Here is a 16,237-nt window from a genome sequence, read left to right on the forward strand (position 1 = left end):
ATTTTGCTGACGTCTGTGATGTTTTCATTCTTTCCCGCTGTCTTTTTTTAATGTGCTACGTTACATAACATGTTGTCATCACACTTCATTTAGGAAGTTTATTTTAAGCATATAAACAGCACAGGAAGGTAAAAAGCAATATACTAGACCATAGTTTTATATAGAGATATTTTCTATCCTTTGCTTAAACCCTAACTATATATGTATGTGTGTGTGTGTGTGTGTGTGTGTGTGTGTGTGTGTGTGTGTGTGTGTGTGTGTGTGTGTGTGTGTGTGTGTGTGTGTGTGTGTGTGTGTCCCAGGCCTCTGGTAGAGGACCTGAGCTTGAAGGGTAAAGATTGCCCGAAGGGTGAGTGTGGAATTTTTTTATATAGGCCTTATGTACAATATAGCAGAGTGAAGATAAAAAAATATACATGTATCAGTCCCACTTAGACATTTGGCCTTTTGTTTTAATATTCTAGGGAAATACCACTGACAGAGCTCTTAGTGCATACCGAATAACCATGCATTAGATTTGAGCGTTCATGTTATCTTAGACTCACATTTAAAAACATTGTTGTGATGCTGCCAGACCAGGTGTTTGTGTAAGGCAAGAGGCAGAGAAGCAACAGAAGGGTAGGGTAGGGAAGGCAGAATGGATGTAGACATCGGCAGTATCATTTTCTGTGCTGGTAGGAAACTAGATCTGCATATTGGCAGGGTTGAGCGATCCTGGGTCTGAGCAGTGGGCTCAGGTGTGCCTGTTCCCCCCACTCTGGGCACTAGGCAGGCGGCATTCACATTTGCCTGAAACCCTAGATAAGTGCTCGAGCTCAGGTGTCAGCTAAAGGTTAGTGCTGTGTCCGTTAGGGTGACGTAGAACAAAGGACATGCTCCTGGCTTGGGTGTCTGGTTACCATGTAGCCAAGATGACATGACTGTGTGATAAGATTAGATGCAAAATAAAAAAGGTCTTGCAATGGAATGTAGGGGCTCCCAATTTACTTACCGAGGACAAAGGGTTCGGAAACGGCATCATGCAGTGACTGGTCTTTGTTATTGAAGGTTCTTGTGGAACATAATTTTCTTGTCAGAATTTCCAATTAGATTTCCTGTCTCAGAAAAATGGCTGTGAGAATGCAAGGGACTGAAAAAGCAACATCAAGCCAATTACTAAGGAAAAACACAGCAAGAGTTTTACATACCCTGCAGTCTATGGCGTATACACTGCACTGTGAAAGCTAAGGGCAAAAACTAATAATATTAAGTATAGAGCTGTGTGTTTATCCATATGCGGCACATAGATTAATAGATTATGCATTCAATTGTATATCATAAAATAAACACACTTATGAGTCTCAGTTTCTAAAAACAAGTACACTTTTCTTTTTGTGCAATTTTGCTTTTAGTTTGCTTTTAGTTAGATAACAAATCCCAGCAACAGTGGCCTCAAGGGAACTTATATTGTAAGGTAAAGACCCTACAATAGGAAAAAGAAAACCTCAACAATCAAACAACGCCCTTTGAGGAAGAACTTGGTGACAGAGGGAAGGAAGAACTCCCTGTTAACAGGAAGAAGCTTCCGGTAGAACCAGGCTCAAGGAGGATCAGCCATCTGCTGAGACCAGTAAATCAAACACTGTGGAGTTTTGGGACTTTCGGTGTCTTAATATAAGGAATTTGACATGTCATTGTAAACTGTTAGGCCATGAAAGTTTCTCTCCTGTTTCAGAGCAATTCATAAGGAATTAAAAGTACATTGGTAGATATGTGATGCATCTAGGGTCATGCTTTTACCATTTTGAATCACTGTCCATAATATTTCTGCAACAAAACATGGTGATGTAACTGTGCAGCATGCTCTTGCCTTTGTTTCTGTACTGCTTAATCATCACTAGAGATGCTGTATCACCACAGAGTAATGCACTGATTGCCACCAGAGATGTTGAAAGAGGGTAAAATGCAAGAGTGAGCAGTAGGAAGTGAGAGTGGTGAGCTCATTTGTCTGTACTCTGCGGCCTGAGTTAAGGACTGTTGGTGTGGCATCTTTTAGCCACCTTATGTAATGTTGTGTAACTCTCTGGATTATCGTCACCTTAAAAGCGTACGGATCTGCGTGCGAGCCAGCTAGAAATTTCATGCGTGTGCTTGTATCACCATCTGTGTGTTCTGCCTAAATGGAGCTGAAGAGGAAAAGCTCCAGCTTCGATAAAAAATCGGTTTTAAAAAAAACCGTAATGACCACGTTGGCGGTAATAGGATTAATGAGTCTCCCTGTGCTATAAACTGATTTTTAGCTCCCTGTCGTGGACACGTTGTGCCCTTGGCAGTGGCAGCATAGCAGTGCAGCGTTGGGCCCTGTCAATTCAGCTCATTGCTCAAGGTATTTATTCACCTGTATAACACTTGGCCCATTCACATGCCTTCCCAGTGTTTTCAGAGCCGTCACAATGAAGACAAAGCTGTTAATCACAGATTGTTCTCACTGTTTTGTAATACTAAGGATTTGCTGCTATGCTAATGTTAATGGCTGATTTGAGGAAAGCTGTGATTCCCTATGTTGGTACAGGTCACTGCACACACACAAACACACACGCACAATCTTTATCCGGAGTTTATCCAGTGATACTGAGTCAGATTTTTTTCTCTCTGACACATTACCTAATCCTAAGTAGTCACAAGCTAACAGTAGCTTACAATGTTTTATATTGTAAGCTAAAACACTAACCCCTAACCTCCAGGCTGAATGTAGCCATAACAGCCAACAGAAACCACTGAGCACCTATAATTTGTATGTGGCATGTTACAAGCGTATTGTAAAATACTCAAGTACTTTATGTTTCAGTTCAGGGCTTTTATGTTGGTTTTTGGAAACTCTCTGGTGTTTATTTATTTAGGACCGTGCATGTTAATGAACATAAATGTAAAATAAATTACATGAATGTAAACATGCCAGATTATAGCCAAGGGCTAATTTCCATCTGTTGTCCATAAAACATTAAAAAATAGACATAATAATTCATAATTCATTTATAATAAAAACTCCATCACCAAACTCACACATATCATTCTATTCCCAAATAAAACATTAAAACTATACAACTTATACATGATCACACACTTGATTTGTCCATAACCAGTTTTTAACCTGTGCCTTAAACAAGTTGAATCTCGAGCATTCTCTAATGGATCGGGGAAGACTGATCCACAGATGGCCACCCTGGACAGAAAGGACGTTCTGCCCAAATGCTGTCCGTCTGTGGGGAATAAACAAGTCTCCTCGGGTTGTAGCTCGATTGGTCCTGTCTGAGCTTTCTTTATGCCTAATGAACTGCTTTAGTGGTGGTGGAGCAAGGGAGTGTAAGACTTTATATATTAAACACACTCTTTTAAGTTTCACTAAGTTATTGAAGTTCAGTAATTTATGTTATGTGTTGGATTTTGGCTCTTTTGGGGGAGCACTAGTTTGCACACCTCTCAATCAAGCATGTAAAACAATACTAGACAGAAAATGAATTGATGTTGATCGCATTGCTCATAAATATTTAAACAGTTAATATATGAAGTATTTCTTTATGCAGTTTATTGAACTATTTATGCCAATGAAGCCGTGTTGAGCTGAACTTCAATTCAATTCAATTTTATTTGTACACAACTCAACAACAGTCGCCTCGAAGCACTTTATATTGTAAGGTAGACCCTACAATAATACATACAGAGAAAAACCCAATAATCATATGACCCCCTATGAGCAAGCGCTTTGGCGACAGTGGGAAGGAAAAACTCCCTTTTAACAGGAAGTAACCTCCGGCAGAACCAGGCTCAGGGAGGGGCGGGGCCATCTGCCGTGACCGGTTGGGGTCAGAGAAGGAAGACAGTAACTTACATATACATATATATATATGTGTGTGTGTGCATATTTTTATCTATCTATCTGTATATATATAGATATCTATATGTATATGAACGTGTCTGGACATAAAGGGTTTTTTTTTTTTTTGCTTCTGTAAGGCTTCTTGTTTCTGTTTGTAGTTTGCTTATAGGATTAATGGATCAAGCTTGAGTAAGTAGTCTCTGGTAAGAGTAAAACAGAGGTAGCATTTTTACAAAATGCAGTCTCAAAACCCACTGGCTAACATCTGAAGCTTTTAAAAATGTCTCTTCCATTGTAAACAAAGATCAGGAAACCGTGGCGAATGATTTTTGCTGTATACAATGGAAGCTGCAAATGTTGGCAGTTATCCCCACAGGTAAAGTCATCAGATAATAGCAGATGGGTTCCCAGATTGCCAGTTAACTAAATTTCTCAAAGAAGCTGGAAAAAAAGTGGTGGTAAAATTTAGCGGATATGTACAATTAGAATCTACGTTTAATAAAGTCACTTCCAAGCCATTTGAGTTATTGACTTTCAGTTTTTTAAACAAACAGATAAACTATTATGTAGTTTACAGATGTTTAATTGAAGTTAGAAGATTTTCAAAGTCCTGCCTTTACTTTAATACTAATGTGAAGATGGCTAGAACAATTATCAGTAATCTGAGATGGGGAAAAAAGGGGACTAACGAGGTGTAATAAATAATTTCCCTTTATTTAGACGCTATATGAGGAGTAGATAATGGATGTTAGTGGTCATGCACAATAAATGAAACTTAAAAACCTAGAAAACTCAAGAAATCCTCTTTGTAATTTGAGTTTTTATTTTATTTTATTTTATTTTTTTACTGTGATTTCTCTAAAATCCGCCACTTGAAGGGTCTTCTATATTTTAAATATAATACATATTCAACTGGAAAGCTATTAGAGAAAGTATACTGGAACAGAAATGCATGCAGGTACAGTTATTTTTCGTCCAGCGCCGTCTGTTATCTCTCCAATCAGATCTTCCTACCTTGTTCGTCCTCATTACATTGGTTCCAGTTTGGTCCTTTAGGGAGGACAGTAATTAAAAACGATTGTCTACACACTTAAGAAATGAATTTTCTTAATTATTCCAGCATTATCTATATTTAGTGTAACACCATCCCCCACTCACCCAGAAGCTCTGTGGCCTAGTTTGTTGATTTTCACCCAAATCCAATTCAAGCGTGAGGGTCTGGATTAGACTGTGTTAAAGCTCGGCACGTGTCGCAGAGAAAGCTGAGTAATTCCCCAAAGGAAGGGGAAAAAAACAAAACCCTTCTTCACGTCCCAATTAGGTTTGGTTAATCTTTTCATTTTGATCCAAAACGCCAAATGGTGTAATTCAACATGGAACTGAACAAGCTTGTGGATTACAGTCATGGATTGTGCTCTGAGTGCCAGGGTGATTGAAATACTGTACAGGATTAAATGGGAAACCAGATAAAAATGGAGCATTGTGGCCCAGTCAGTCAATTTAAATCAAGGAAATCTCAGATAAACTTGTTGGAAATGGGGCGCGTGGGCCTGCTAATGTGTATTTTTAACATTGTGAAAGGGTGAATTTGAACTGAAACGACATTTTTCATCTAAATCTAAAGTTGTCTAAGGCTAGGGTTAAATTTAACCAAATCCTCTTTCATTGTAGTTTTTATTATTATGTGTTAGTTTAATTTGCCCTCCAACCAGGGTTGTTATAGTTATGCTGCTCTATTATTTTCTCGACCATTATTGTCTATCTGAAGAATCCTGAGAAACGGTTTCTGACCAAGCATCAATCCAAATAACCCTTAATTTAAATGCTGTTATTGTAATTTTATTTGTCTACTATTAAAGGTCCAAAATTGCTACAGACGAATATCAAATGCCTTTTCTGCGTTACCTATTATTTTGAAAATAATTAATTATATTTGTGCGTGCGTGATGCATTTTCAGGCATCATCAAAGAAATAATGGAACATGTAGCTGTGTTGCAGATGATGCTACTCGCTGGTTCCCGGCAGTGACAGGAAACTAACAGCTAAATAAATGGACCTTATATAACTCTATAAACACAATGAGCTGACAAACACAACAATAAAAAGTGACAGCGTGTAGGCGCTTTTGTGAAAACATCGCAATTTGAACACAGCTTGCTGAGAATACATTCCAGTATTTGTCCAGTGTGTCTGAAATCGTTTATCCGTCAGTAAGAACAGGAAGAACCTGCAGGTCTGCTGAGCGTTAGTGCTGTTTACATATTAAAGAAACTTAATCTCCCTTTTACATAAGACGGGAAAACACTTCAAGTCACAGTCATCTGATACTTGACCAGTTCATTAGGTAGAGAAGGTGTGAAGTAGATCCTGTGGGGTTTTTTTCTCTAACCAGCTTCCTGTTTCTCCCAGCACTGCTCTTTAAATTACTACTTTCTTTTGTTCTGCCACCGAAAACCATGTTGACATTTCCCAGTAAACTTGCACACCTCATCCCTATGCTGTCTGATCTTTTTTTGAGCTTGCTGCTGTGAGCATGCACACAGTTATGTCCTTTTGCCACTGCGATGACAGCCTTCCCTTTACAGTCAGGAGCATAACTACCCTATTAACCCAAGGGGGAAGCTTCTGAAAGGAAGGCCCTGGAGAAACTGCAAGAGAGGTTGCAGCTTACTAGCAAGCTTAGTGTCTTTTTATGTTGGTGTCTTTTGTGCTAGTTTGCAGTTGTGCCTGCCTCTTTGTTGGATCTCCTGTATGTATCTTCCCCCCTCCACAGACAGTTCCTGAACTGCAGCTTTTGATTGCAGATCTTTTTATGTGTACGCTAATTATGGTTAATATTACGTAATGCAAGAATGTAATCATATGTAAAAGCTAATTTCCATTTTCCCACTTTATACTAGTAGAAGCATTCAAGAGGACCTTTTCAAGTGTATTTTTAAGGGCCGTCTTGCTGCTGGAAGCATGAAATCATTTATATGTATGAGGAAATAAAATTCAGATTAAAATAATATCTATAGCTTTTTAGTGAAAACAAGTAAAAACTAAGATCATGCAATTATACAATAAAATACTGACTTGCAAATAAATCTGCGAGTTGTCCAGCACGCTTGCATGCACACGTGGAGGTCGTAAAGATGGCAATTGTTCTGTCAAAAATGTTGAAATAAAGGCACTATTAAGTTAAGAGGTTGCCATCATTAAAAATGCCTAACCTGATAATGACCTTCAAAATGAAGTCCATGAAGACTGTGCTATAACACAATTATAAAAAATGTTCATAAATTCACAGAAAATTTTGATTATTTTATTTTTTACTGTGGAATTACTGTAAATCAGGGGTCACCAACACGGTGCCCGCGGGCACCAGGTCGCCCGCAAGGACCACATGAGTCGCCCGCGGGCCTGTTCTAAAAATAGCTCACCATAACAACTTACCAGTAAGCTGCATCTATTTTTATTTTTTCTTCACAATTGCATTGGTGTTAATTTGTTAGAGATAATATATTAAAAAAAGTTTATTATTAAATATTAGATCATGATCTAATATTTAGTGCTAGCTGGTCTCCACGGAAACAGTTGCCGTGAAGACCAGCAAAGGCAAAGGTGAGGAGATGAGGAAAACATGGCAGAAAAAAGGAAGAAAACATATAATTTTCACAGTGAATGGGAGGAAGAGTTCTTTTTTACCACTGTGAAAGATTCATGCGTGTGTCTCATTTGCGGGGCAACTGTGGCAACGGCAAAGCGGCACAAGGTGGAGAGACATTTCCGAACGTGTCACACAAGCTACCATGCTAACTACCCAAAGGGCAGCACACTGCGAGCGGAAAAGGCCCGCGAATTAAAGGCAGGTTTGAGCAAACAGCAGTCTTTTTTCACGAGACCGGTGAAAAACTCTCAAAAAGCAACCGAAGCCTCATTTAGAGCTACACATTTCATGATTAAGAAAAAGAAGGCATTTTTAGACGGGGAGGTTTTCAAAGAAGCAATGATGATAATTGCAAAAACTGTGCTTAAAGACGAGAAATATGGAAACGATGTAATCTCCACTCTCTCTGATGTCCAGCTGGGGGCAACTACAATTGTTAGAAGAGTGTCGGCTATGTCCGGGAACTTGGCCAATCAGTTGGATCAGGATCTGGCAAAGTGCAGTTGGTTTAGCATCCAGTGTGACGAGTCCGTCGACAGCAGCAGTACAGCACAGCTGATGGTCTTTATCCGGATGGTATTTGATGGTTTCTCCACAAAAGAAGAACTTCTGACACTACTGCCGCTAAAGACAACAACGAAGGGAGTTGACATCTATAACGCGGTGAAGGAGTTTTTCGCGAAGAAAAAGGTACCGTTGGAAAAGCTGGTATCAGTGACTACCGACGGGGCTCCTGCTATGATCGGCCGACATACGGGATTCATCGCTCACTGTAAAGGTGACACAGAGTTCCCAAACTTCATGCATTACCACTGCATCATTCACCAGCAGGCGTTATGCGCAAAGGTGATCGGCTTCGAGCACGTCATGACTCCCGTCGTGAAGATCATAAACAGCATCCGCTCCAGAGCTAAACAGCACAGAACATTCAAGGTGCTATTGGAGGAGCTGTCAGCTGAATATGGTGACCTGCTACTACATACGGAAATCCGATGGCTCAGCAGGGGACGGATTTTGCTTCGTTTTTTGTCACTTTTGGGTGAAATCCAGGAGTTCATGCAATCCAAAGGGGAAGACACATCTCTGCTGGAGGACACTGAGTGGACACTTGACCTTGCGTTTTTAACAGACATTACTGGGAAACTGAACCATTTGAACTGTGAGCTGCAAGGCAAAGGTAAGACTGTTGCTGACATGATAAGTGCTTTAAATGGATTTAAAGCCCAGATGAGCATCTTCTCTGTGCATTTACAGAGAAAAAAGGTGCTGCACTTTCTTTCTGTGCAGATGGTGCTGAAAGACAATGCTTCTGCATCTGAGACTTTTGCCAAAGTTGCAGAAAAGTACACTCAAGTCATAAACTGACTTGGTCAAGAGTTTGAGAACAGGTTTTGTGACCTTGATCAGCTTGAGCCATGCGTCTCATTTGTTTCCAATCCTTTCATGAATGTGGACACAACATGCATTGCTGAGCAACTAAGTTCAATGTTCAGCTTGGATGCTGGACAGGTGGAAATCGAAATTGTAACATTGCAAAATGACGTCCACCTCAAAGCCTATCAGGGTGCACCAAACTTTTGGTGCCTTGTTGACACAGAAAAGTACAGTGGTGTGTGCACAGCAGCTATGAAGGTTGCCAGCCTGTTTGGTTCAACCTATCTTTGTGAATCAGCCTTTTCTGACATGAACTTCATCAAGAACAAACACAGAACACGCCTCTCCGATGCACATCTGCAAGACTCACTCAGAGTTGCAGTGTCAAGTTATACCCCAGATTACAACACACTGGTGAACAGCATGCAATGCCAGGTTTCCCACTAACAGACAAAGAAAGCCATATTAGATGTTCTCAGTGGCAATTTGCTTTAAAATGCTGCCAATTTGGTGAAAAGTTCTGTAAAATTTGAAAGTTGATTTTTTGTATGTTACATACATACAAAAATAATGTATGTAACAGTGCATGATTTGTTAAAATTTGTTAGTGGTAAGTGAAAATGTTGTAGAAGTGATCACTTCAAAATGTAAATACTTGCAGAGATATATAGAAATAAAGCGTTGCATATTGATATTTATGTTTCCTACCTTGTTTCCTACTTGCATTCTTTATAATTATGGTGAAAAATAATTAACATAATTAGTGTCCGTACATAGATGAATATCATTAATTATTAATGATAACACATAATTAAGTTAAACTGAGGAAATTTGTTATTTGAGAAGTGTGTGTCAAACTGGTAGCCCTTCACATTAATCGGTACCCAAGAAGTAGCTCTCACTTTCAAAAAGGTTGGTGACCCCTGCTGTAAATAATCACTATTATTTAATTATTTTTTGTGTAGTGCGAATGGCAATTGGGGGATGGAGGCCTCTTTCAATAGGAAAAGCTGTAAAACATGAAAATACAGTTAAAAGGTAAAAATCTGTGCAGTCCTTCCAATTTTCAAAGTTGTCCAGTGGGCCTGTTTGGAGTCCTTGCAGGGCCGGTTCTGGTCTGTGGGCCTTATGTTTGACACCCCTGGCCTAAAGATTAAAAAAGAAAATACAAATAAATGCAAACAAACTAAGAGCCAAACGGAAAATACTTGACAAATAAGTTCAGAAATCATAACTCAGGGTCCAAAAAACGAGGACCATGACAGATTCAGCTTGAATGTTGTGACAGAGTAGCTCTGTTACGCAACAACTGGGCAGAAGCAAAATCAAAGACAGGAAAGTAAGGGAATCTGGCTCGTGGAGCTATAGCTCGGGTGTTACACAAAGGTGACATGGAGAAATGTGCGGTCTACACCAAAGACTCTACACACACTGGAATTCTCCCGTGAGCAACAGCCTTATTATAAACAGCAGCAAATTTTATGTTCTGAAGCAATTCGGTATCCAGCTTGTTCTTATTTTCAGGTTTGTTTGTTTTTTGGAGGTGTGAAGGTTGTTTTTTTTTTAAATCTTCTGTGTTGAGAATGAAAAACAGGACGTGCTGTTCGCTTCTTCTCCCTCACCTGTTGTCCTTCGGGCTCTCACAGGACACAGAGTACTGGTAGGATTTTGTGCGGTTAAAAGCGGTCGTCCTTCAGCTGTGCTTAGAGACGAATGGCGCTGCCCAATTATTTTATTATGCAGACTTCCCTGTGCGTGAGTGTATAGTAGGCGTATTGTATTTGTGTGGGTACCTACAGCTGTGGAAACACAGTGAAGAATCATGAACGCTTTGTCTACATCACCCACAGACTTGCTCAATTGCTCTCTGTATCTCTCTCACAAACACACACTACACAAGGGAACAAAGGGAGTAGGTCACCACAGGGAACATTGCGATGGCAGATGAGCAGGGCACTTTTCAGCCACATGTAACTCAACAACCCCTCTCTTCTTCCTCGTTTCCCCTCGTCTTCCTCCTCTCATTCCTTTAACATGTTTGCGCATAGAGGCCACATAAATTAGTGATCAGCACGCTCACTTGTTACGCACCAATCAGTCGTGGGTTTATCAGCGCTGGCATATGGTGGTGTAAAACAAACATTGCCTGCTATTATGGAACATGATCTCAGAGCTTTCCCACGTCTTTGCACATGCCAAAATATCAATTTGGGTTAAGGAAGTCACCACTGTGTGTGTGGGTGTGTGTGTGTGTGCCTCTGTGTATGTAAATGATAATCTTATCAGTTTTACACATGGAGTTTTGATGACATCTGAGTCATAGAAGCTGGCCAAGGCTCATGGAAAATTCACAGTGTGAATAAGGGCTGAGGCGGGCTCTACAGAGAGGTTCAACAAGTGTCTTTGTTGTTATACTCAAGTCACGATTACACCAAAATCAGGAGCAACTGTAACAAACAATGGAAATGTAAAATGCTCTGAAATGTAAATCAAGATCTTGCAATACAAATGCTACCAACCTCCCACCCCCAGTTTACTCATAACCAACAAACGTGTCTCTTATGATAAACACCAACTGTGACTCATGAGTCTGTCTTCAGTCAATTTCCTTTAGCTATATGACGCTTGAAAGCTTTTTTAAGGTGACTGCTTCAGTCTTTTCATTTTAGTCACTGCATCGTTAATATCTTAATTTAGTGCGAGCATGCTCACCAGCATCTTTTCCTTTTTAGCTCAGATAAACCAAATGTACTATACAAATGTACAAATGTACTGTAGCTAGGAAATTGTACTGAACAAATGCTTCCCTCAAGCATTCGCCTTGAGGGAAGAAAAAACTTCAAGTGAATGCTAATTTTGTTTTACACCTGCTGAATGTGTAAGCAGCTGTTTCCTAACATGCTTTCCATAGTGTAGGCTGTAAACAGTTTAGTAACAAGTGAGGTTTGAAGCTTTTTTTGCTCGTCTAAAGTGACCACAAAAGCCTGTCCATGTGGATTTGTTCCATTGTTCATTTATTAAATATAAAATTCAAATTTAAAACAAAATCTGTCGTGCTCACATGCAAATATTAAGGAACCTGAAAACAACATTTAACAAATTGAAAGGTGAGACCATTTAGGCCTCAGTCATACAGCCCTAGAGGCCGATCAGTGACCCAGTAGCAACTGGTTGCTAAGGAATTCAACTCAGTTCACTTCAATTTTGCCATCTATAATCCAGTGTTGAGATCCCCTCCCAGAAGCCTTGACGCCCACTCACAGCCTGGGACATTTGACCTCAGTAAATCACATGATAGGGTGGGGCTAGGTTTCACAATGGGTTCACCTGAAACCTTGGCTGATTGTGACCCACACCCATTTTCACACCTGGGGTTCGCGTGATTAATCAGAGGATCAATAGGGGGGTCCATGACCCTCTTGGTGACACTCCACTAGGGTTTAAAATCTGGGACTCTCTACCAGTTGCTTTTAGAACTGAAGAAGCTTCTCGGATGAAAGCTGAAACATCTTTAAGAAATCTTTTCTTTTCTTTTAAAGCTCTTTAGGCTCTTTAGGCTACGATGACCTGGAGGACTGAGAACCTTCACAGACAACTCAATTCAGTTTTATTTATATAGCGCCAAATCACAACATTTGCGTCAAGCCTCTTTATGTTGTAAGGTAAAGACCCTACAATGCAAAACAGAAAACACCTTAACAAAAACCTTAACAATTATATGACCCCCTATGAGCAAGCACTTTGGTGACAGTGGGAAGGAAAAACTCCCTTTTAACAGGACGAAACCTTCAGCAGGACCAGACTCAGGGAGGGCAATACGTGGTTGGGGGTGAAGGAAGCAAGACAGGACAAAGACATGACGTGGAAGAGAGCCAGAGTTTAATAATAACTAATAATTAAGTGCAGACAGGTGTATAAACACAACTGAAGAAGAAACACACAATGCATCAACCCCCAACACCGTAGACTTATTGCAGAATACTATGCAAAGTATGGGCAACTGCAGCAATCTGATAGCATCCAGAGCTATCACTAGGAGGGTTTTATGCCTCTTTGCCTGCATCATTCATGAGAAATTCAGGGAAAACACATTTTTCCCTAGGCCTCTGTAATTAGGTTTTAGTATTTCACTTATGTAAAACTGAGTGGCTCACAAGAGACAGATGGATTTATAAATCTCTGTTATTAGGATTACTATGTACCCTCTCTAATGCAATATGTAATATGAGAAGTAACATCTTGACATGTTGCTTCTCCTGCTATTTATGCACAACTTTGAGCGTAGAGCATTCATATTAAATCAACATACCTAACTCCCAGCTCTCCCATTATATTTAGCGATAAGCATGCTCTTCAATCTCCTCTGGCTTTGAGGGATTTTTGCATTTTAATTGCTAAGTTTCACTTAAAAGGAGTCAAGATATTCACACATTCCTAACTTGACCTCTTTTCCTAGCGTCTTAAGTACGCACCTTGTATGGTGAAGTCCAAATCTGACTAAAAATGGTATCACATGGCCTGTAGGTGAAGTCACTTCTGATGTTAAGCCAGCTACCCAGAGGGGTTCAGCAACAGAAGACCTGATGCACTTACATGGGGAGAAGACGTGAAAATAAAACAAGAGGGGAAAGGGGGGAGGATTAGGAGTAAAAGCGCTAATCTTCTTTTTTATTTTCCTCCAAATTGTTTGACCACCGTGAACAGCACACTGCAGCATGATGGCAGCTGACAGCTTGCTGAATCATTTAGAGCTGTGCATGTGTCAGATAGTGTGATTATGTGATTTCTCTACAGAAAGGCCCATATTATAAAGCATATATATTTACTGTGTCAACAAAAAACCAAGGCACTGAGATATAGCAGCTATATATTAATACAAATGCACGATGGCTTTACTGATCATTATTAAGTGTTTACTTTACTGTGAACTGATTAGTCACTTAGTAATTAATCGATCATTTAGGTAGAAATGCCAATGATTTGAGTCAGTCTAAGGAGCTTGGAAAGAAAAGCGTCTGGACTTGTTTAAGTTGCTTGGAGACGTTTCACCTCTCATCCGAGAAGCTTCTTCAGTTCTAAGGGTCAAATGGTGGAGAGTCCCAGATTTAAACCCAGTGGGAGTTTCCCCTCAAAGAGGGACAAAGGACCCCCTGGCGATCCTCTACCTAATCAGGATCGCCTTAGACTACGATGACCTGGATGACTGAGAACCTTCACAGACAATGATTTGAGTCAGTTTCAGCATCTTGATCCAGATGTTCAGATGTTTGTGTCTTGCGTTATAGTAAAAAGATATTTTATTTAAAAACAGCTTTTTAGACGGAAAAAACTGAATAAAAATGAATGAAAACAGTTCTTTTTTATATGAATATGGACATTTTAGCATGTCAGTGCAGTGTTTGCAGCTTGACTTTAATTTATGATACCCAGACTTTTATGTGTTGCTCGTAGTTTGATTACATACAGTGTGAAAGTGTTAAGATTTTTGCATTAAATGTCAAACAAGGCCAGATGAATATGTGCCAGATTCTGGCAAGTGTTCTCCAATAAGACACAGGGCTGAAACGACACGCAGAGAGAGCCCAGAACTCATCCCGGTGTGCTGAGTGTGCAGATTATAGGTGTATCCTGTCACTTAGGTGTCACTAATGTACAGAGGCAGATCTCACAGCCGACATGCTGCCTGTATTCCTTCAGGTAACGCTCACCTTTTCCATCCTGGTGATAGCTGCTGTGTCAGCTCAACAAAGAAAGTGCTATGGGACTATTTTAGTTTCTAGCTTCCACTGACAGAAGAAAAATTCAGCTCAGATAAAAATCTGTCAGACAATAACAGAAATGGGCGCTGACTTGAGACCAGCGTTTAAAAGTAGACATTGGCACCACTGATTGCAAACACGTGGCTCTTAAGACACTTGATTAAAGTAAAAGCAAACGGCCATATCCACATACTTAACTATGGCTTTGCATTAACTTTAACTCTTTAAGTATTAAGTAGAAATGTTTTTGTAATGGCCGCTTTACCCAAGTTGAGCACAAGAACTACATTAAAGATGTAAAGGCCCTGTGAACCTGTACTGGCAGAAGACCACATTCAGTTGATCATCCTTCTTCCTTCTCAAAAGAGGGTCTAGTTTGATAGTCATTGTTGGAAGGATTCAAAGAGTAGCACTACTGATTATTCAGAAACGAGCTCCCCTGGTGGCCTCTTACTTTCTTTTTTTTTGCCCTCCTGCTGAGCTGCTTGATTGAGTTTACAGTTGAGGAGGCCAATTTGGTGAGGCCTGATGGGGGGGATATGGGAATGTTTAACGACATATAGTTCAAGAAGCAGAAAATTACATAAGGATTAAAAACGAAAAGAGAGACAACAGCAGAGAAGAGTGCTGGAAAATGACAGAGCTGGACGCAGAGCACTTAGTCACACGAGTTTCTCGCGTAGTGTTCTCAAATATCTTATTTTGTTGTATTTGAGATATTTGATGTTATCTAGCTTTTGAGAAAATAGTGCTCAGAGAACATAGTTCATCTTGAGTAATTGCACACAAAAGAAATAGAGAACAATAAACAACAGTTTTTAATCCAATTTTGACAATCATTAAGTGAAAGATGATGACGCTGACTCAGAAGATTTGCCTCTAGTCAAGCATATCGCTGTGTAAATACTATTGCCGTGGTTTGTCAGTGAATAAATGTTAACTAAGAAAACATTGTTTTAAGTGTTTATGGAAAAAATGTGACTTGTTTAGTCTATTTGGGTTTTTAAATGGTTGCTGTATTTCACAGTATCAGCAGGTTAACATGCTCAACAATAGCCTCGATCTCTCATCAGACTTGTACATTTTTACCTTTTTTATCTTGTGCAGGAGAGGTTCGAGGCATTGTTTAGGATCTACGATGAACAGGCGACTTTCCAAATGTTCAAAAGCTTCCGGAGAGTCCGGATCAACTTCAGCACCCCAGAGGCAGCAGCCCGCGCACGCATTGAGCTACATGAGTCCGAGTTCAACGGCAAGAAGCTTAAACTCTACTTTGCTCAAGTAAGTGTCAGCTGAGGGGTCTGGGAAAGGGCAGGAAGGGGGCCTGGGAGATGGAGGATCTGAGGCAAAGCACTGCTTATTTACATAGAGAGTTAGGGCACAGTGCATTGTGTGTGCACAGCAACACACAGAAAAACAAACTCGGAGAAAGAGCATGGTACACAATCTCCTCCCAAATTCTTTCAATTTCTCTTTTTAATCCATCTTTTAGTGTTGTTTGCATCTCTGAGCCACACCTGACTGCTTCCTGAACCTATGAGCCTTCCTGTCAAAACTCATCTGTTACATTATTGAGCACAAGAACACAGTTCTTGATT

The 16,237-nt window shown here is 40.0% G+C and overlaps 1 protein-coding gene across 3 annotated transcripts in view; it reads left to right on the plus strand.

The window, feature by feature from the left end:
* The window catches only part of rcan3 (regulator of calcineurin 3), a 50,409-nt gene that overhangs the window by 26,775 nt on the left and 7,397 nt on the right, over nucleotides 1–16,237 (plus strand). For all 3 annotated transcript variants that reach the window (XM_080870469.1, XM_080870470.1, XM_080870471.1), the window contains one exon: nucleotides 15,747–15,920. In XM_080870469.1, the coding sequence (XP_080726595.1) occupies nucleotides 15,747–15,920 (174 nt within the window). The remainder of the gene's footprint in view (nucleotides 1–15,746; nucleotides 15,921–16,237) is intronic.

Source organism: Rhamphochromis sp. 'chilingali', assembly GCF_963969265.1.
Source record: "Rhamphochromis sp. 'chilingali' genome assembly, chromosome: 21".
Classification (NCBI taxonomy): Eukaryota; Metazoa; Chordata; class Actinopteri; order Cichliformes; family Cichlidae; genus Rhamphochromis; species Rhamphochromis sp. 'chilingali'.